Genomic DNA, 22,434 nt, shown 5'->3' with positions numbered 1-22,434 from the left:
TCACTTCTCAAATACATTTAAGCAGAATCATGTTATTTGACAGTAAAATGCAAACTCTAGACCAAATTCCTCCTGGCTTTAGAGGTGCAGATGCATTTCCAGGTTCATTCTCTCAGTGGCTTTTATTATCTGCTGATTAATCCAAGGAAAGGTTATCTAAAACCTGTTTCACCTAAAACTTAGTAGATGAACCAATTCAGGAGGCAATCTGCAACCTGACCACAGGTTGAAGTCATAGTACGTAGCATAAAGAAAAGATAGTCATATTCTCTTTTGATTTCCAATTTGTTCTTCACTTGTAAGCTTTCTGCACGTATTTCTTTTCTCATTAATGTTTCATTTCAAAGGAATTTCTCTGCCTCATCATCCTTCTACCCTTCCTTCTCATTCAGTACAAAGCAAATCTTGAAGAGGAAGCAGTCACTGTCAAAACTTCTTAACAAACTTCAAAAAGAAACAATTGAAACAACCACGAACAATTTACTGCTTTTAGGGTACTTCAACTAGATAGGTTCCTCCATCAACAACCTTTACCACCAGAAGGCAAGAGATACTTTAATCCAGAATCCTCACATTGTTTTGTTTAGACTATCCCTCTACCCACAGTACTTCGCAAACTTAAATGATTTTTCAATTAAACGCTAAGCTCTGTCAGTAATAGCTGAATTTGGCCCTAACAAGTATAAAAAGAGAAGCACAAAGAATCAATTTAACTATGGTACTCCTCCCACATTCATTCTTCTTTACGAAAATAGCCAAAGACAGACAACAGAAAGAGACAAGACAGAACATGATGTTGAAAAGTTTGTGCTAAAATACTTGCAGCCCAAAATAGTTTTTGTACATATTTACTGCTGATATCAAAATCTATCAATATTTAGACTCCACCAGTTATTGATTCACAGCAAACACCTGACGCTTCAGCACCCTAATATACAAGTAACGGCAGCATACTAAACCTGAAGACAAACCAGTTGAGCAGCAGACATGAGGTTGTTGGGGTTTGGGGGACCTTTTTGTGTTTGTTTTTTTTTTTTTTAAAGGCAGAACATTAAGCTTTAAATGTTGTCTCTGACTTTGACTACGTCTCTCAGCAAAAAGAACTCCATGGTGCTAAGATTCCCAGAGATTTATATGCCCACGTTCTTAAAAAGGATCTTAGGATCAATGCAGTAATGTACTCCTGAAATAACTGATCTTTTACAAATGCTGCACTCTGGATAACATCTTCTGTCTCTCAAGGCAATGTGCAGTCTGATGAGCAGTATTACTTAGAATATGCAAAAGGTATGCCAAGAGTTTACCAAAGACATTCATGTCTTTAAAAATTATCTCCACTAAGTTATAGCAGGACTCAGAATGCATATGCTGACAAAATGCAAACAAAAAAGCTCACTTCATTTGAAAACTGACAGAGTATATGTACAAAGCACGTTAGTATGTATTATTATTTACTAAAATATCATGTCAGAAGCAATTCTGTAAGAGAGTCTTCTGCAACAGTATCTCTAATAAAGGGACCTAAACACAGTGCAGATGTTCTGCATTTCTACTGACTTTCAAAAATATAATGGGGACCAAGAACTTTACTCAATAAGACTACTTCAACAACTCAAAGAACTGTTCTGTGTAGGTAAGTGGACAGGGTTGGGGTGGGAGCAGAACTATATTTTAGACATTTCGTACATACAGCTTTTAAAAACCTAATTAAATTACTCTGGGGATTTAAATAATACTTAATCGTCAATAAAAATTAACTTTAAGGTATCCTTATACACAAAGATGATGTAAATAGTCCTATCAGACTTCAACAGCAAGTAAAACCACAGGTATACCCAAAAGGTTCTCGCAGCTAAATTATTTAACCTACAATGAATTTAATCTACATGAAACAGCTGTGTTTAAAGAGCTGGACCTGTAAGGACTATTCTGCAAGCAAACATCATACTTCACTGCAACATATACCACTGAATGGGAAGAACTCAAACTGTCACACTTGAAAGTATTCTCATCCTCTTCTGCCTTGTTTAATTGATATCCTTCATGTTTCCCCCTCTGACTGTATCAATTCTCAGAGTTACGGGGTGCTCATTTTTTTCTTTTTTTCATTAATGACTTCAGTTAACACAGTTAACAACAGAAAAGAATTTAGGAGTATTGTGAAGCTGCCTTTTTTTTTTTTTTTTTTTTTTTTTTGCTAGGGGGAAAAAAATGACGATACGTGTTTCAAAACATGTCAAAGGTACCTGACTAAGAAAGGTGTGGTCTGCTTCAGCTACTTACAACATTTTGAGTCTCAAAGCCAAGGCAGCTGCAATGCTAGTGGCATAACCAGCATTCCTACTTTTTGAAAAGTGCTTAGCTCTGCCAGGCTGTAATGTAGTGTAGAGAGTTGCCATCCTGTTTAATGTTTGACTCCAACTATTCTCAGGTGTCCACATAAGAAATATTTAATAATCCACAGCTTAGTATTATTCCAAATAATATCTGCATAACAAATCTCCAGTAATTAAACTATAGAAGAAACGTAAATGACAGAAATATAATTACAGTAAAAAATGACACTAAAAATATCACACAGTTACACTGAAAACCATTGACTACTTTACAGAGACACATAATGGGTCTCCAGAGGAAATGTTCACCCACTTGAGTACACAGTCTATAAGCAAGCATTTAATTTTCTTAAGGGCTGCTGCTGCCATGATTCCACGAAAGTATCTACTATAAACTAACATGGAGAATAAAAATCACTTCGAAATTCTACATAAAACTGCAATTGCTTTATGCCTTTTAGAAGAGCAATTCCTATTCAGTACAGCTAAGCACTGAGCACCACTACAGTTGGGAATACCCATAACTTTGCAGATCAGAACCTAAGCTTTATAAGCAACTGTCTGGTTTTCATCACTTAGTTATTTCTTTTAAAACTGCAGAGTACAGTAGGGTGGGTCATGTTAACAAAAAGCCCAGAGGCATTTTTTTGTTCAGATAGAATTAAAGCACTGCTTAAAAAAAACAAGGGAAAAAAATTAAGAGTTCAGTCAGCTGACCCTATCTTTGAAATCACAAACAAAGCAATTGGCTTAGACCTTCACAACTTCAGCAACAAAGTTCTCAAAATGGCATGCATTACAATAGCATTCGAAATGCAACTTGATAAAGGGAGTTACAGCTTTCTCACTCTTTCTATTTGACGTTTTACTATTAAAAATGCCATGACACAAACCTGGGTCCACGTGTCTAGAGTTTCTTCTAATTCCGTTTGTTCGTTTCTGCATAGCAAAAACACAAATCAAGGGTATGAATAAACATGTTTTCATGTAGGCACTTTGCACTCCCTTAATTCCCACAATCTACTAGGCAAAACTCATCTTCTTAAGTTATTTCCCCCAACCACCACCACAATTATCTTTATCTTGTAGAAAGATCATACTTTGAAAATTATTCTTAGTAACAAGGATAGTTTTTTCATGTATCCCATTTTTTCTGACACTAGCCTCAAAAGATTCTTAGTCCATAGAAAGTTTGTTCATACATCAACATCTTTCGATACCAAGACAAATTTATTTTTAATCATTTATAAATAGGATAGTGGAAAAATATGCAGATTGACATTATCAGCCCCAGATAATGACCGCAAACACAAAAGTATCAAAGCTGCTTGTGTTGCTTTAATAAGATAGAAACTTTCACTATTCCTACTTTGTACTTTAAGGTAGCCAGATTTTCTTAGGGAATTCTGAATATTCTTATTTTCTGGGCAAGTACTTAAGTATATTTAGTAACTTGGCTCCCTCTTTCTTTTAAATTTGGATGAACCAAAGCTGTGTACAGAAATCAGAAACTCTCTGACAGGACTGAGACTTTTTTAAAAAAAAAAAGTATTTATATATTTTATACTCCAAGACACTTAATATGGATCCTTGAAAATTTCAGTGTGAAATGACACATATCTGTGAACTACTGATCTGCTTTTGCAAACTTGTTTTAACTGGTAGCTTGCATGAAGGTTCATGCATTTATTTATTTTTTAATCAAACCAAGCAGAGAAAAGCACATTGCATAACAAAGGCAACAATTAGGTTGCTCCGATTTACTTCAGTTGATAGAAGTTGATGCAGGACACACACCAAGGCGAGCCAGAAAGCGGTAACCTGAGGCAGAACCAAATTACGAAGCCCTGTAGCAAGATGGCAAAATGAAAAGCTTGGTTTAAAAACAGCTTTCAGACTCTTGAGTTTTTGGACATACTCTATCTGCTCTACCCACGACTCTAAAGAAAGAGAGGAAATGCAAGTTTTGTTTCATCGGCAGTGGAAAGAAGAAAAATTTAAAACTGCTGCTACAATGACGGTAATATTACTGAGTAAGAACAAGAGGCTCAATTCTAATTTTTTTTAAAACGGAGGATGTATTGCTGATAAGGATTGATGCAGAGTGCTGAGTAACTGCAGATTTGCAAAGAAGAGGGAAAGGGGCAGGAGCAGGAAAAGCAAGCATGAAGGAAGGCACAGAAATATTTAACTAAGAAGAAAAAAAAATACAGTAATTCTGTGACAACATAAGACATATACACCAAAGGACCAGAAGGAAAACAATTTTAAGGAACTAATTCTTGAGCTGTATGAAAACATGCCCTTAACTATACTGCAGTACCAGTAGATTTTATTACATTACTGGTATGAAAGCTAAATCCATGCTTTCTAAAATGACAGATCCTCATCTATGCTCAAGTTTCCTTTTGCGCAAGGAATTAAAGCAGGCACTTGAACAAGAGTCTTGGTAAAAATTAAATCAATCCTGACGTTTTGGATCAACTCAATAATAGTCAATGACATCAACAGCTCCAGAAAGGAAGCCATTTTTTCCTCACAAAAAAGATTTTGGAACGGCGCTAGGGGGTGACAAGTGGAGGAGTGGCCGGGGTCACTCAACCACCAGCGCACATGCCCTTTGTCCATCCACAGCAGCTCACTACAGTTAGCTTTAATTAGCCTGGCAGCCTCCTCCACACAGCCCAGTAAGTGTCTGCCCACGGCTCCCCAGCACCGCCTGCCAGCTGCAGCACTGGGAAACAGCCTAGCAAACAGACCGTGCTGTAGTTTCCATATTTTAGAGTGCCCGTACTTAGCGGGTCTTTCTGGGCAGAGACATGAAAATCCAGGCAGCACACGGCAGGAGGCACGGCTCTGGGAGCAGTGAGGGCAGCGGGCAGGCAGCAGCATCCCAGGCACGGGCATGGCCTGTGGCAGCACAGCCCCCTCCTCACCCCGAGCACCCCCCAGGCCGCCTCACCCTTCCCCTGCCAGGCCCCCAAGGCAGGCTGTGCCCCTGCTGGGCCGGGCCCGCCTCAGGCCCCCTGTCACCGAGCTGCCAGAGGGGCCGGGGCTCCCTCACCCAGCGCCCACTGCCCTCGGGGTGGCAGCCATGCCAGGGCGACTCAAGCGGAGTGCACAGGTGCGGTCAGCCCCACGCATGGCTGCCCTCTGCGCCAGTCGGGTCAGCAGCAGCATCCTTCAGACTCCATGACCCGCCTGAGCGATAGCATCAAGCACGTACACACTTACGGAAAGAAATAACATACGTGCTTGTATGTTGTTTATAACCGGTGTGTCGTTTAAGCTGTTAAATTACCATAAACTTCTGATGTAAAACAGACACTAGAAACAATTATACCCTATTTTTAAAGTGCTGCATCTCTTTTGTCAGAATAGGCAAACAAAACCCAGTTGCTGTGCCCGCTTCAGTGGAAAGGCACCAGCAGCTGGTGAGAAAATAACCCCAGGCGGCTTGCAGCCTTCTTGGGCTGGCGGCAAGGTGTGCTACGTGCGCCACGGCAGCTCCTCTGCACAGCGCCCATTCCACCACTCTCCAGATTATATGAACTCCATAACCACTGGATAGCTCTGCAACTGAAGGGGTTTTTTACATTAAGAGGCAGGCAAACACGGCTCTGCTGATCCTTCATAGCCCCACAGTGTGGTGTGGTCAGGGACCGGTATCTATGTACATTACTGCAGCAGGACATGCTAACATTAAAAAAAAAAAAAAAAAAAAACACACCACACCACAACCCAACAAATTTACTTTTAGCTCTACTGCCAGATTTCATCTAGACACAGTAAGTATCTGGACATCAGTTGTGAAGCAATGTTTTTAACCTGTAACTTAAAAAAAAAAAAAATCTCCACCCATTCCAGGGCTCTCAGAATTAAGCCATACAACTGAAAATTTGCTTGCTTTGAACAGAATATATTCATATTTAATTGTGAATGCTATGTTTCTTAGACAACTTCTATTATTTCCCACCACTAAATAAATCTGTTGTTAAACACAGAAAAAACACAACAGCATGTACACAAAGTAAATAAGGAGCTCTTATATCACCAACAAAACAAACATCACATGCAAAGGAAAACAAATCCTTACCTCATGTTTCAGGTTCCCATGTTCTGAAACATAAGTAAAAATTGGCATTATTGCGATTGTAAATCGTACGCTTTTGCTCTAGCAATGTCAGCCTGCGCGGTGTTGCCTTACAGCGAACACCGCTGCCTTCTCCGGCTCCCCGATACCTGCAGCCGCCCCGGCACTCGCCAGGTCCTGTTGTGCAAACCCGCTGCGCTCCTCCCCGCGCACCGGCCCTGCCTGCGCCACCGCGCCAGCCAGCGAGGGCTCCTGCCTGCAGCTCACGGGGCACTCTCCCGTAGCAGCACAGCAATCCATTCCACTGTGAACTTTATACACTTTTAGAACATTTCAAAAATACTTTATAAATATTGACTCATCAGGAATTCAACTGCTACACGTCTTTCATAGCAAGTCGATTTTACACTTTTCTTGGCTCTGACTTTTCCTAGCATACCAATATATATCAAGACCATTATACCTTTAGCTTCAACATTTTCTAGAGGTCATGTTTTTGAGTTCAATTCAGCATTGCATTAGTATACCACAGACTCTGAAGCCACTGGTGTTTTATTTGCCTCTTTTGCTATGAATTTTCCTGTACTATTTAAAAATAGGGGGGGTGTGGGGGCGGGGGGGTGTATTGTGGTCCTGTGGGCAACCAGAAGGACTGCACCAAGACAATAACACTCCTTGCACACACACACCATCACACATCACAAAAAACATAAAAAAGGTATATCTTTACAGGGTTTTTTTTAATGTCTAATCTGATAACAGGTATTTCAGTATACTTTAGATTTTGGTTGAGTGCCTTACCAAAGTACACCCAGCTGTATTTACCTGTGTGCACTCTCTCGCACTGCACACGCTGCAAGGCAAAGCACAAACTGCACATGCCTGGTCTGTACTTCACCACGTTTGAAAACTTTTACTGGAATATCTCATAAACAGTAAGCCATATTCACAGTGAATCAATTAAAAAGCTTTAACTGCAAGTACATTTTGCTCTGCTAAAAAAAAAAATTACATTAAAGTGTGGGAAAAAAAGCCTTTGGCTTTCCAGCATTTTATGCAAAGATGATAAGGCATGCTGAGACCGAGCACACCAGCAGAAGACGCTGGGCCGGGCCGAGGAGGCACAGCCTGTTTCACACTGGCAGAGCTCTCTTCTCACGTACGCTCCCAGTCATTGTTTCTTCTCCCATACAGTGTGCCAAAGATGCATCATCTTGTCATCCGCAGAAAAGACTTTTATGATTATAACCTTTCCAAAAGTATTAATTTGCATTTGTATTGTGAGCGAAGAGAAGAAAAATAAGCCCACCCCCAAAGGAGGAGATGCAGGTAGACTACTGAGGTTTTTTAAGGAGCCTGAGGGAACTAGTTGCCTAAGTGCTGCTGAAATTCAATATAATTTTGGTATTTACTTTAGCAATCTGATACATCTTGCAGAATTTTTTGCCAAAATCTGAATAAAATCACCTTTCTTGAATGTTTCATCTCAGCATTATAAATTACTCAAAATGAAGGGAAGACATTTAAGTAAGTACTTGCAGGAGAAGCCAAAACTTCAAATCTGGACTTAGGAGGGTTTTATTGTTTTTTTATAATTTTATTTTTGTTTAAATGGGCTATATTTAGTTCTGCGGATCTCTTATCAAAAAAATTGAAATGTAAATGTCATTCTATCCTCCAATGAGAATGAACGAATCTGATTTTTAACTGTTGCTGTTGAATATTTTTTTTTTTACCTCTAGGAAACATCCCAAACCCAACTAGATGAAAGAGTTCCATTTGATGATTGCAGCATCCTAACACTTTTCATAACAAATAATTAAGAAATTCCTTGATTAACTTTCAAATAATTGGATTCAAGGAATCACTACACAGGAAGCTAATACATATTCCTGTTAATGTGCATAAAATAAAGTTCATGAAAAAGGAGTGAGGGGATTGAATTAAAAAGAAAGCAAAAAACTTTGCCAAGACTGACAGACCAAAATGCAATTTGTGTATTCAGTATTAACACTTCAGGAATAGGAAAAATAAACAGCATCTATATTTCCACATAAAAGCCTGTTCAAAATATAAGACTCATCCTCGTTTTGTTATTTCATTACATTTTAAATATTCCTGTATTTCAAAATAATCTGTATTATGTGAATTGCTTCCTCATGAGATATTTTTCCAAATGTTACATAAGAGCCAAAAAAACTAATTTCTATTTATTTTCATTTATAGAAAAAAAATGAATGTCTGAGGGTATCTACCAGCAGATATTTTACACATGACAATTTTAATTCAAGTCCCTGCTCATCACCAATGTGCCAATGAAATTACCAAGTCAGTGAGTTCTCAGTTCTGACAAGCTACTTTTACTGCCACAGCTCAGCACAATTTTTAAGTTTTTTGATTATTTACTGAGGCCATGATACCATCGAGTCACATTTTCATAATTATCTTTTCCTACAACAGCAACAGGAGCGGCAGCTGGCCTCGATCAGGGAGAGTGCAGAGACTGGAAAATGGGAATAAGCTGCTCCTCAGGAATGCAACACAGCAGCTAGATTTACATGTTAACTAAATGGAGAGTAAATAAAAATGATAGGTTGTTGTGCTGGTTTTGGCTGGGACAGAGTTAATTTTCTTCATAGTAGCTAGTATGAGACTGTGTTTTGGATTTGTGCTAGAAGCGGGATTGATAATGCAGGGATGGTTTAGTTACTGCTGAGCAGTGCTTACACAGCACCAAGGGCTTTTCTGCTTCTCACCCCACCAGTGAGTAGGCTGGGGGTGCACAAGAGCTGGGAGAGGACACAGCTGGGACAGCCGACCCCAGCTGACCAAAGGCATATTCCATAATATATGATATCACACAGCATATAAAGCTGGGGGAGGAAGAAGGAAGGGGAAATGTTTGGAGTGATGGTCTTTGTCTTTCCAAGTAACCGTTACACATGCTGGAGCCCTGCTTTCCTGGCGATGGCTGAGCACCTGCCTGTCGACAGGAAGTATCAAATGAATTCCTTGTTTTATTTAAACTTGCATGTGCGGCTTTTGCTTTACCTAGTAAACTGTCTCTATCTCAACCCATGAGTTTCCTTACTTTTACCCTTCTGATTCTATCCCCTACCCCAGCGGGGGGAGTGAGAGAGCAGCTGTGTGGCGCTTATTTGCCAGCTAGGGTTAAACCACAACAGTAGTAAGCTACTCACCTTCCTGTTTCAAAAGAAAATTCAAAATATTTAAAATGCAGGAACTATGAAGTAAGGCACTTTGAAGGGGCTGTGGGACCACCTGCTCCTTTCCAGTCATTTAGGTTGTCATTGCATAATCAGAACAAAAGAAATCATGACCTAGAAATACCACTGTGTAGGACTCTCAACAAAATATCAAGCCCCCTAAGTGACTTTTGTTCAGGCTGAGCAAGGATGGTTAGTTGAACAATAATACAATGGTAGGTTTGGAGGAGAGCCAGCAATTTTGCAACTATTGATCAAGCCAGCAAAAAGGTAAACAGTGAAAGCTGCTCATTTCTTTTTAGATGTCAAAAACACATGCTTTTTATTAATAATCTCTAATGTGCTGTAGCAAGCAATTACTACATAAACAGCGTAGACTATATTATTGCACATACCCATTACCACATAAAAGCAACTCTAAACTTAACCCATTCATATTGTAACACTTTCTTTCAAGTTCATCACACAGTTGAAGAAACTTCTTTTCTGCCTAAGGAAATGTGGTACTTTTTCAAATGGAATTATCTGAAGGAGAAAGGAATCATGTATGAGTTAACTAAAAATTACTATAAACATGTCCAGTTAATGTTTCTCTAATCCATTTATGCCCTGACAAGAAGTGCTTCTAACACTCCCTGGGAACAGTGATATAAAGAAGAAAATTTTGTGGGTTTGGCATCATATTTAAAATATTCAAAACATTTTCAGATTCTAGAACCATTGCTGGAGGTTCATCTAATTGAAATATTCAACAGAATGTGGAACCAGCAAACATTTGCCTGAGAATACTTAATTCAATATAATTGGACGGACTTGGAAAAATTCCAGTCTAGCAACAGAAATGGGTTGTTAATTCTGCTGTTTCAGACTAGGAAACAGACTGGAGTTCTGCAGTATGTTCTGGGCAGAGTAATACCATGCTGTCAATCCTGAGGACCTCTGCAGCAATTGCAAGGGCTGCAGAACAACCTATACAATAAAAGTGGCAATAATAAGGGAGACAGCTTCCCTTTTTGTTTACTAAAGGTGTGTTTTACTCATGTTCACTTACTAAAGGTCCCATTCTTAACTATTCCCAAATATAAACTCTTCCAACTAGTAAGAGAGCATCACCAGATAAGTAGAATTGTCCCGTGCCTTGAAATAAGACATAGGAATGCAGTTGAGAAGCCAGAAGTGGTAGTATAATGGGAAGAGGAGATCCCCACATCAGCCACTGGAGAAAAGAACACCACATACGTCCTTATAAATAGGCCTGTCAGAGAAGTATGCACATCCATTTTGTAATCCTTTTGTTTAAGGATTTTGTAAGGCCTGGTGTTTCAGACTGCACAATCAGAGTCAAAGGAGTTCATCAGAACATTAACAAAAAAGAGCGAGCATGGAGGATTTCAAGTCACAAAAAAATTAATAAGTGATAGGACATAAAAGTAAAATACATGAAAATACAGAGGAGTACTCGAGCATGCACAGGGCAGCATTTCAGGGAAGAAAATGTTAAATCAATAATGACAGAAACTAGCACAGAAGACTTAACCAGCACTGCCAATTTACAATGAGGACAGGAACAATTAAAAAAAAACAAACCACACTACAAAAAACAAGGTCTAAATACAGGCATTTTGTTCTATTTATTAATTCAACTGATTGACTCTGCATCTTTTATTGCTGCAACTTCTATAGTCTGTTGAACTGGCCGCCTTTGAAGCAAAACATCTGAAGAGATGCATGTTTGTGTATAAGGCATAGCATGACAACACAGCAACTTATCTTCAGATTTTGTCAATGTTTCCTCATAAGTGTATCACCTAGATCTGACACTTATTAAATTTGTCATTCTAAAGGTTTAATCTATCTTTGGATGTCTGTCTTTTGAATTTTCACAAACTAACTTGAGATGAAATACAAGGAGATTTAATCCACTCAGGGAGGTTCTAAGCATCATTTCAGAAACGATAGCAAAAACAGCTGCTCAGTGGTCCAAAAAGAAAACAAAAATTCTAAACTGTACAGAACCAGAAAATGCTGAGGAAAATTCAGATGTGTTTAAGAAACCCAGTGGTCTATTCTTGTTGCACTGTTTTTAATTCTGATCACCTGTTTTCAGATAGACCTCTAGAAATAGAAGAGATGTACAGAATGGGAATGAAAATTATTTGAGGTGTAGAAAGAGTTCCACTTATAAAGAGATAAAAAAATTTGAGACTATTCAGTTCAGAGGGGCAATCAGTCAAGACTTCCATTGTTCGTTCTCACAAAACCCACAGAGTAGCATGTTGAATTAAAAAGGTTAAAAGGTCAAACATATCCAACGTAACCAAATTATACGCAACATAAAAAAAAAAACACACACACACACAAAAGCCAAACAAAACCTTTACAGAACTCACTGGTCCAAAACTTCTGAAACAGAGTCAGATTATTTCAATCAACAAAAATAGGGAAGGTATGCAAAAGCATTAACAAGATGTAAAAACCAAAAGATACAACACCAAAAAGATAAAAAGAAAAGTTAACAGGATAAAGAAAGTAGCATCATTCCTGGGCATTGTCTATCACATGGAGGATTTGCACTTTCCTGTGAAGCATCTGAAATCCCAAATGACAGAACTCCAGATTAAACAGACCACACACACAGAAACACACACACATACTTCCCCATGTCTGTAGCTGTAACTAATACCACAGGACTGGGGAATAATAACGTCCAGTTTCCTAAAAGGGTGACTGTGTTTCATGTCCACTGTACCCTATGAAAAAGGCTGTAACAGTCCCCTAGAAACGAAAGAAATAAATAGCAATACAATGAACGTTCCAGGCATTTTGCTACTATTGAAGCATTCCAACTACGCTCCACAACTTGTTATCTAATAGCACTCTCAGGCCACCTTTACTAACTTCCCACAGGAGCAGCAAATGACAGTGCTAGAAAATATAATTTATCTTAAAATAATTTCTTTAAATATTTCAAAAGGAAAAGTTTCAAAATTAAAAGTATGTTAGAATTTTGTGCACGTAGAGCATACTTTTTTCTGCAATATGCAGTGAAAATATTGAATTTTACATAGTCTCTTTTTGTCTGCATTGCTTTAATCACAATTTCATAACTTAGCAGGCATGGAAGATAATGTATTGGAGACCTCATTTCTCGGCATAGCTCTGGAAAATGAAAACATGACTCCAGAAAGTCATTCATACTTAAATCGCAGAAAACAGTATTTAGAAGAGTCTATATTGTCCCATCCCTTTCTAGACCATATAGGGAAGCAGGAACTGCTAAGTCTCGTCCTTAAACCTTTCCTTCTCTGTGCACATTATGAATGGGCAGCCCTGCTCAATCAGCACTTCTTTCTTTAAAAAGGCAAATAAAAACTAAAAATGAAAAACAGTAGAGGAAAATGTCAGGATTTCCCTTCCTACTCATTGGCTGAAGTCCCTCATCAGATGGAGAGAGGACACATTTTCAGCAAAGTGGGCAAAACCATTTGTCTTTTCCATACTTGTTCATGCATAGAGCAACAGGGAGCACGGCAAGAACTGTAATTTAGAGTTTGTTTTTGCAGCTATGACCTACTCTCAGAGCAGGCTGTAAGGATGCTACAGCCTAGCACCTCCTGGCTTTCCGCCTCATGAGCAGGTGGAAGATACACAACTCTTCTCATTTGTACTAGAGCTACAGATGTCTGGGAGCCTTTGCACAGAAGAAAAACAGGCTGAAAAGAGAAAGAGAAGTTTGAAGAGAGAACAGAAAGCAGAACCCCTGGGTGTAAGATGAACACAGAACTCAAAACAGTATCTTAACAATCCAGTTGTTTCCAATTTCACTAAAGAAAGACTCAGTACAGTATTATTTTACAAAAGTCAGGGCAATTATTTAAAGTAAAATCCAAAATAACATTCTGCTCCTTTGAAGTTTTAAAAAGATAATTTATTCCACTTACAAAGAATCAGAAATATGATTTTTTTTTCTTATTTTGTTCCCTCTAGCAAGTGCACAAAAACCACAAGAAATCAGGCCTTGTGTTATCTAGGCATTTACGGTCATTCTTACTGATACACATTGCACCATATGTGTTCGCAGATCTTTACAGAGAAATAGAAAGACAAGCTCATGCCTCCTGTGGTGCCAGCTACCCAATTAAAATAAAAAACTACAAAAGCAATTAAAACAGAAGGTGCAAAAGAAAGAAAAATGTAGAAGTAGGGGTGGTTTATACTAGAGAAGATAACTCTCTTGTGAAGAACAGTATGCTTGTTTTCCCACTCTATTAATTTAAATGTAATTGCTTTTAAATATTCAAATTTTAACATAATTTCAAATATTTATCTTCTTCAGAATATCCGTAGGAGGGTTCTATGAAAAATCTGTGTTCGAAAAAGGATTTCAATGAAAAATGCTGTGATTGCTTGTATGCAGTATGCATACATGTAGATCTGCATAATATTTTTTAAAATTCCAGGCTTGGAGATCTTGCATACTATCCTCCAATACAGGAAAGCAACCAAGGAAATAAAGTTCACGGACTGCAGCAGAAGTCAGTACCTGCCATCCTGATAATTTCATGAAAGCATGAGGTAGGCAAATAGCCAAAAGCCAAGGGGAAGTCAGGAAGTCCCTGCAAACAGGGACAAAGGCAGAAACAAGCTTATACAGTTTTGAAAGGAACAAAAATCTACAACCAAGATCTCAGAGTAGCAGCTAAGCGAAGAGCAGTGGATGAAGCCATGATGCAATTCAGGCAGTGGGAGAGAGATTATCTCTGCGACAGCATTTTGCAAAGATTGTAGATAGTAATGTCAAAAAGAAAATAACCCAATGAAGGAGGTTGCAGTAGCTTATGAGATGTGTGTGAGACACGAGAAACTTTCACAAACTTATGAAATAATTCTGGAAAGCAACGTACAGGTTTTAGAGAAGCAAGAAGGACTATTAATTAGAAGACTTCCCCAAAATATACAACCATACTTTCCAGAAATCATGATGTTCCAGTCGCTTTTCTCTTTCAAACACATTCACACAACAGGAATTAAAACATATTAATGGCAATTGAAATTTGAGGGGTGGGATGAGGGTGTTTGTCAGTTGCCCCCCGCCATCAGCACCAAATCATCTCTAGGAAGAAAACAGAATACTTATGAACCTGGACAGAAGGAAGAGTCAAAAATGGCACTACAGTTATGTGACCAGCTGGCTGGAATGTACAGACTCACTGCCACCAACAGAATAGGTACAGGGAAGAGAAGGGAGGCAGACGACAAGAGCCAACGTTTGGCATTAGCAGTGGGAGATCCCAAAGATATCAGAGAGAGAATTACAGATACAATACTGAACAGCAAGGGAAGAGGTCAAATTTGGAGTCATCTGAGGGAGGCCAAATGGTAGCTAAAGTCAAAAGAGTCCTTAAGGTCCCAAAGAGCAGAAGAAGAATAGAGAAGTGTGAAGTGACAATGGCCAGGGAAGAAACACAGAGTATAGCAATCGATTAAAAGGGGGGGGGAAATGGTCCTTAGATGTGGGAAGTAGAGAGCCATCAGTCACCTTTTTGTGAATATTGTGAGTGGGCAGAAACCATGGAGACCAAAGAGATGAAAGAGGAAGCTGAGGCAACACAAACATACATCTTTAGGAGCTGAGAGGGAAATATGAAAATTGACAGAGACATAAAGGGAGAATTACAAGGATGATAGATTCTATGCTGTACAGTAGGTGTTACATATGAGCAGCCTACGATTAAAACAAGAGCAATTCCTTGTTGTATACGACATTGAAGAAATTGGGTTTGACCTATAACAGTTCTCTCCTCCTTTTGAACATTTCAATTTAGTAGCAATAAAAATCCCTATGAATTCTAAATGCAATTCTAATTGTGCTTATAAACGGTAGTTTCACAAGTATGTATGTTACAATAAACACAAATTAGAGGTAAATTAAGCCTTAATTATATCTAGCAAGTTTTATATCCTAATTAAAAATGGTATTCTAACAATAAAAATGACTTACCACCTGAATTAGCTCTGCCACAATTGTCTAATCTTCCTAAACATTCTTTGTGTGCTCCAGCTCCACACTTAGAACATAAATAGCCTTGATAAAATGTTCCCCTGTAAAATAAAATTAGGTAGTGATACATTAGAAGTGATAAATTCCACACATAAAGGAAATAAGAGACGTGGCAGAAAGTATTAAAGTCATTTGCTTTTCTGCATAATGGTAGTCCTTGTCCTTAAAAGGCTTGAGAAAAAGTGACAACTGACAAGCACCTCATCTGCTTTTCGTCACTACTAGCCATTTAAAAATCACAACCAGATAGTTCTTCTGGACTACTAATAGAATAACAATCTCCATTTCACATTTCAATTTAGCCCAAAGCAACTTTGGCACAGTACACTTGATACTGTACCATTATGTATCTACTCTTAGTTTCATCTCAATGGGAATTTGCCTAGACACCATGACGAGTAAGACCCATTTTAAGAGCTGTAAGTTCTGAATATATATTTAAGCATTAAGGAGTTCACAGGCTATACTGCAAATACATTAACTTTAAATTTGTCGTTTGGGTTTTTTTTCAATGCAGATAGTTATATAGCCAGGTACACATTAGTTAACATTCAGAGTTGCTAAATAAGGAGTCACTTTCCTTACTCTAAATGTTCTCCAATTCCCCTTAATCAACTGGAATCTGAATTTGATTCTGAGGAAACCAGTTTATTTTCAGATTCGTGCATGGATTTTCTCTTAAGTACAGTTCACTGAATGGCTAACAGGGAAACAGGTTTTTTACATGTACCTCTGAGCAATTATATGAGTTCCATCTGCTGATGTATCTGCTTACTCTTCACACTAGACTTGTGTGTCTCCAAGATTATCCTGACCAGTTTGGACTGATTATGCATCCTAGTATAATGTGACACCTTCAGCTTCAAAAGGAAAATCAGGTGTCTCATATGGAACATACAATTAAACAAGTTAAACCTTAAAAAACAGCAACTATTAACTACACTGATTTCTTGACTGTTAGTGTTGATATACATTTTAAATTATATTCAGAAGCTCAGTGTTTTTAAGTATCAGAACACACAAACTTTAAGACAAATAAGTAGAAAGTATAAAAATATTTTAATGTAGCCTTCCATTTTTATTTTTTCCCTATTGCTACACAGGAATGCAAGAGTCTCTAGATAAAAGTATAGGACATGACGTTACCCTTCACTACAGATGCTTCTAAGACTATCCCCACTTGAAGATTAGGCACTAAGGTTCAGATATTTTTCAAGTATTTATACCTTAGCATACATTTGAAGCTTAAAACAGCAATCCATTTTCAGAAGTGATTTAGGCACTTTATGAGGCGAAGTCAAGTAGGCTTTCAATGGAACTTAGATTTCCAGGGACATACCTATATACCACCAGGCAGCACTTGGGGATACCCAAGCTATCTTCAAGTTAATTGGTATGCCTGTGCAGAACAGTGCAGCACCATGTGGGCTGCATCCTGAAAGCAAGACAGCCATTTCTCAGCAACAGCAGTTAGTGCAGTGAAAGAGACACAAGGACTTAACTCTACTGCTTCAAATCCAGAAATTAGCCCTGCCATCTCTAAGTTCAGGATGTCTGCACCACTCTTCATAATCACTTAGACCTTATTGCATTGAGAAAAAAATAATCTAAAAAAAAAAAAAAATCTCTGAAAATCCAGGTCAGTCTAACGTCAGGAAAAAAGCTTGCTAAAAGAAAAAATACACAACAGGGAGGAACATACCTGAGGTTATTTTATTTCATGCCTGTGCTTAACAGAAGCACTAGCCATACACTTCAAATGCCCTTTCTAAAATGCTGTGGCTATGTTTTTCAGATCAACAATATGCAACATCAAATCATATCACAGAATCACAGAATGGTTTGGGTTGGAAGAGACCTTAAAGATCATCTACTTCCAAACTCCCTTCCATGGGCAGGGACACCTTCCACTGCACCAGGTTGCTTGAAGCCCCATCCAACCTGGCGCTGAAAGCTTCCAGGGACGGGGCATCCACAGCTTCTCTGGGCAGCCTGTTACGAGCAGTTGAACTAATCAGAGTTTACAAAGCTTCTGCATCTGCAAATTCAGTATGAAATTTAGGTTCAATAGTAACCATTGCACATCCCATATTTACAAAAAAGAAAAAGGTAGCTTTAAAAGATAAGTCAAATAATCAATGAGAAACTACAGATGTGCAAGCATGTGTGTGTTTCAGAGGAAAGATGCAGAAAACAGGGAAATTTTTAGCTTAATTTAGCCTTACAAATCCTTGTTCACAAAAGCATTACTTGTCTGCTAGCATTTCTTATCTAGCTTTGCAATACCTATCTTCAATTTTTCTGTTAATGCCTGACAAAGCAATCTCCCCATATCAAATATTTTTGAGCATCGTCATCATCTTGATTTTCTGAAAAAATATTCCATCTGTTCTTGTGACTGGTGGTGTACAGCAACGGGCCCTGTGGAACAGCCATGGTAGTCAAAACTGTACAGAATGGCTGTCATTTGCTCTTACAGAAAAGCACCTGTATTAAATAAAGCAATTTCAATAAAAGAATCATAATAAAGCAGCCTTCTGATAAATGAGCAGCATCTTCAGGTTTTGAACTTTTAGAAGTACTCCTGCTAATAGTAATAAACATATAGTAATATTTATAATTATACTTGCAACTCCTTATAACAAAACTCGCTAATACAACGAGAAATACTACTAATCACGGCTTGCCTGTCTTGGACAGGTAACCAGCTAGCCATGTGTTTCCACATACTTCTTTGACTCAGATATTTCACAGGGAGGGAGGGGGAACAGAACAAAACACCTTAAAAATCTTACCTCAGAAGCATCTGACAGACTTTGCAAGATGTTACACGACTGAAGGTATGCATTTTGAACTCATGAAAGCTTGTATCCGCATAGTCTGGCCGTATGTTTGACCTAAAAAAAAATTTGAAAATCTGCTTTAAACTGATGAACTCTAGAAAATAATGCAGCATTCACAGCAGGAAATCTGAATCCACAAACAACTACTTCTATTTACACTTTAATGTTTTTCACTAAGGTGAACCAGAAATACAGACTTCACCACACACCTTGAATGAAATCTGAATTATGTTATTATGAAGACCTCGTCCTTAAAATACACTTTGTAACTACCTTAGTTGTCACAATAACTAGAAAACTACATATCAAAACATACATCTGGGTTTTATTCCTGTTCAAGTAACTAGGATCATTTTGTGGACCTAAAGAACACTTGCTTTTTCACTCTCAAATATTTTGCTAAGTGGATGTACAAGCTCATACTGAGAACCACCGCATTTAAAAACAGGAGCAGCACATTTGGGACAGGTCACAATTAGGTCACAATTATGCAGCAATACACTGGATAACAAGAGTGATTTCAAAAACAATTAGAAAATATTTACTGGGGTTTTGCTAGTCTTTCTTAAATGCATTGCCCAATGCCTACAGCAGTTGCTACACACACTTAATTTAACAAATAACATAGAAAATCACTATTCACATTGCTAAGATACCGACACACTACTGGCAGACTTATTCCCAAAGATCAAAAATATGTACAAAGCACTGGTCCATTACTGTACCTGTGTTTTATCTTCCCTACTGATTTCTTTTAAAAGCAGAAGTATAATTTAAAAATTACCCACTTCTCATTTTGTTGCATTGGTGACTGTTTGCAGGTTTATTAAACTTTTATTAAGTGAGCCATTCGATTTCTTCTGTCATCTTCCCCATTTCCAAGATTGGGGGAGGAGAACAGGAATTTTCAATTGATTTGTTATCCTTTATTTTTAAAAAAATTCAATAACATCCCTCAACTAGCTTAAACACTGCCAAAACCAGTACCCTGAAATGCTAGGTGTGTAATTTAATATTAATGTAGACAGTATCAGACAAGAAAATATATATATAAATATATATATATACACACACAGAGTAAGAGCTAATGTATTTTAAAATAATGTTTATATTGGAATGCTTAGGATTCCATAAAATTCTGGCATATTTCTAGCAAAAACACAAGAATACATGAAGTAAAATAGGAAAAAAATCCTGATGGCTAGAAATGCAAGAATCTGCAAGATTCAAAGGAAAGACCAGAAGCTTTTCCAACACAAAAAATTACAAATTCATGCATTAAAGTTGGAGGTACTTATTAGGTAAGTTTCATTTTTATGTATTATAAATAACTCCTAGACTAAAACATAGAGCAGCCACAAAATGCAATGAAACATAAATATAGGCAACCATGCAAGCATCAATCTTTCTAGGACTGAATGAAAAGGCTTATGAAAAAAACATTCAAAGAATCTGTTTAAGTACCTAGTGTCAGAAAGGTCAGTCTTCTAATCTGCCACCTGCAAATGAACGTGCTGAAAATGCAACTGTACTCCAAAGCAAATGGAATTTTGCTTTTACACCTGAGAATAACCTTACACTCCGTACTGTTTTAACTAGCTCACTACTATCTGTTTCTGCTATGATATGCAAGGTGTCAACACCACAGCTCCTGCTTACTAAAACAGGCATGGAGGATACTACCCATTCGCAGCAGCATGGTACAGGTATCAGAATAAAATTAAATTCCCAAAAAAGTAAAGAATTTTTTAAACCAGGAGAACAATGTATTATTTTGGGGCTGTTAACTCTGCAGAACATGACCTGTATTTCACAACGTGTTTGCCAAGGAACTGCTAAAATCTCTTAGGCTATACAGTTAACTGGATAATCCTGAAAACTCCCTAGAGCAAGTTACAATACTTACACGCCAAACAAAAGATACTTTTTGTTGACCATTTGGTTCAGACCAGGTTAGCTTGCAAAACCATGTCAAAAGTATCAGCCTAATGTGCAAAGAGTCATCAGATTTGAAAGCATATCAAATTAATCCGAACAACCCGACCATTTTTCAAGAACAAACGAAAGAAAAAATGCCATTCATTTAATTAGAACAGGATCAATCTTCAAAAATACTAAGCACAGTGGATGAAAAGAAAAAAAAATTACAACCTCATAGACAGTTGCTTAACACAAGCATATGATTATATAACTTCCTTTTGTACGTAAAAATTCTTTTCCATTCTCCTCTCAGGCTATCTTCCACAAGAACCGAAATACACGAACTATTGAAAATATACCTCCTATTAACAGAACAAAGATGATACACTGTGTTCATTCTTCTTTATATTAAGAGCACTATTTGAGTTTCTTTACATATTATAAAGCCATTCAGTTTCCTTTTACAGTCCTTAATAGAAAAAGTTACTCTTGAGAGGAAAAAAGCATAGTGCTAAAATGGCAAAGAACAGAGCTGTGCCTCACAGAGAGCTGTTGCAAGACCCTCCACCTTCTTTCAACAGAAGTTGTTTTACTGCACCTATGGACTAAACCATCCCATTATAACATCCTATACAAGACAGAAGTATCCAGGTAAACAGACTTACAACTTCAGCTCTCTACTATGTGCTAAAATTTTGATACCTTTGTCCTAATTGTATAAGCAAAATAATACAATACTGAAAACATACAGCACAACATAAACTTCAGAATATAATGCAAACTTCAGTTTATCTTGTCCGCTATTAGTTATAGGAGGAATTAGTTTGGTTCCAAGAACTAGTCATTTCTTAAGGATCATAAAAATGTATCACGAGTAAATCCCTCCATTTCTTTAAATCCCACCAGGTTTTAGTTTAGTGACTGTAAGGTTCTAACAATCACTTCAATAAATTTCTATCTAAAAACCTGTTCTTTCTTCACCACCTATACGTCTTTCATACTCCCTATCATTTCACTACCATCTAACCTCATATAATTCCTTGTTAGCTAAAGCCAAGCTAACACAAAGATATTTTTTTTCAAAAGACATGAGCCCGAGTAACTCTTTTAGGGGCACACAGCAACCAAATAGGTTACAAACACAATAAACCAAAAGGACCTTTTAAATTTTGCTAGCCCTTCCTTCTTCTTCTCCGAAGATAGCATTTTTCTCTATTTTTTCCCCAAAGCCACATCACCACAGAAGGAAAAAACTAAAAATCCCTAACAACAAAATTTTTGTAAATCAGAGGAGACACCACAGAAGCATCACCCATAGATTAAATGATTCTGGAAGGGACTACAGCCTCAGAATATTACAGAGGATCCCGTGCAGAAAAAGCAGGAATCAAAAAGAGAAGAAATCTAACCTGCTGCTCAGTCTTTCTTTTTGCAGAGACTTAGAAAATACTCCCAAGCAGTCGTCTCAAAACTAACAATGCCATTGCATTCGCTAAGAGCATCAACATTCGAGTTTTCTTTTGTCTCTTCCTTTCTTTTGCTAATCCTTCACCCTAATTGTCTCAGATTTGAGGTCAAACAGGAATGGGAAAATGTCATGTGTTTAATTTCTGTTTACACATCAGCAAAATACCTTCTCAAATTCAGAGTCCATCACATTTCAGAAAGATCAAGATTTTACCCATTATCTCATAAGTCTCTTCATAAAGAAATAGTCCATTAAAAATATTAATATTTAGATATATCGTTACCTGTTGATTCATGTTAGATGAGAAGGCGTTTCATGCAGTTTCTAGTAATCAATATTTTGATACAAGCAGTAGAAGAGAGCAGTGCAAGCTAAGAAATAATATGTTTACTCTGAAGACAGAGTACTTTGAAGTGAAGCACAATACAGAAAGATAATTAATGACAAAAAAAAAAAACCAGAAAAAAATACAGCGAAAATAAAAAG

The 22,434-nt window shown here is 37.7% G+C and overlaps 1 protein-coding gene across 2 annotated transcripts in view; it reads right to left on the bottom strand.

The window, feature by feature from the left end:
• VAV3 (vav guanine nucleotide exchange factor 3) overlaps positions 1–22,434 on the bottom strand; it is a 171,563-nt gene that overhangs the window by 49,125 nt on the left and 100,004 nt on the right. Inside the window, exons 16-19 of one of the 2 annotated variants that reach the window (XM_040610281.1) lie at positions 18,513–18,614; positions 15,658–15,758; positions 6,433–6,455; positions 3,230–3,275 (exon numbers count right to left, since the gene is read on the bottom strand). In XM_040610281.1, the coding sequence (XP_040466215.1) occupies positions 3,230–3,275; positions 6,433–6,455; positions 15,658–15,758; positions 18,513–18,614 (272 nt within the window). The remainder of the gene's footprint in view (positions 1–3,229; positions 3,276–6,432; positions 6,456–15,657; positions 15,759–18,512; positions 18,615–22,434) is intronic. The other variant, XM_040610282.1, reaches the window with a different exon arrangement.

Source organism: Falco naumanni, chromosome 11 (assembly GCF_017639655.2).
Source record: "Falco naumanni isolate bFalNau1 chromosome 11, bFalNau1.pat, whole genome shotgun sequence".
Classification (NCBI taxonomy): Eukaryota; Metazoa; Chordata; class Aves; order Falconiformes; family Falconidae; genus Falco; species Falco naumanni.
This window is presented reverse-complemented; position numbering and strand designations above follow the sequence as displayed.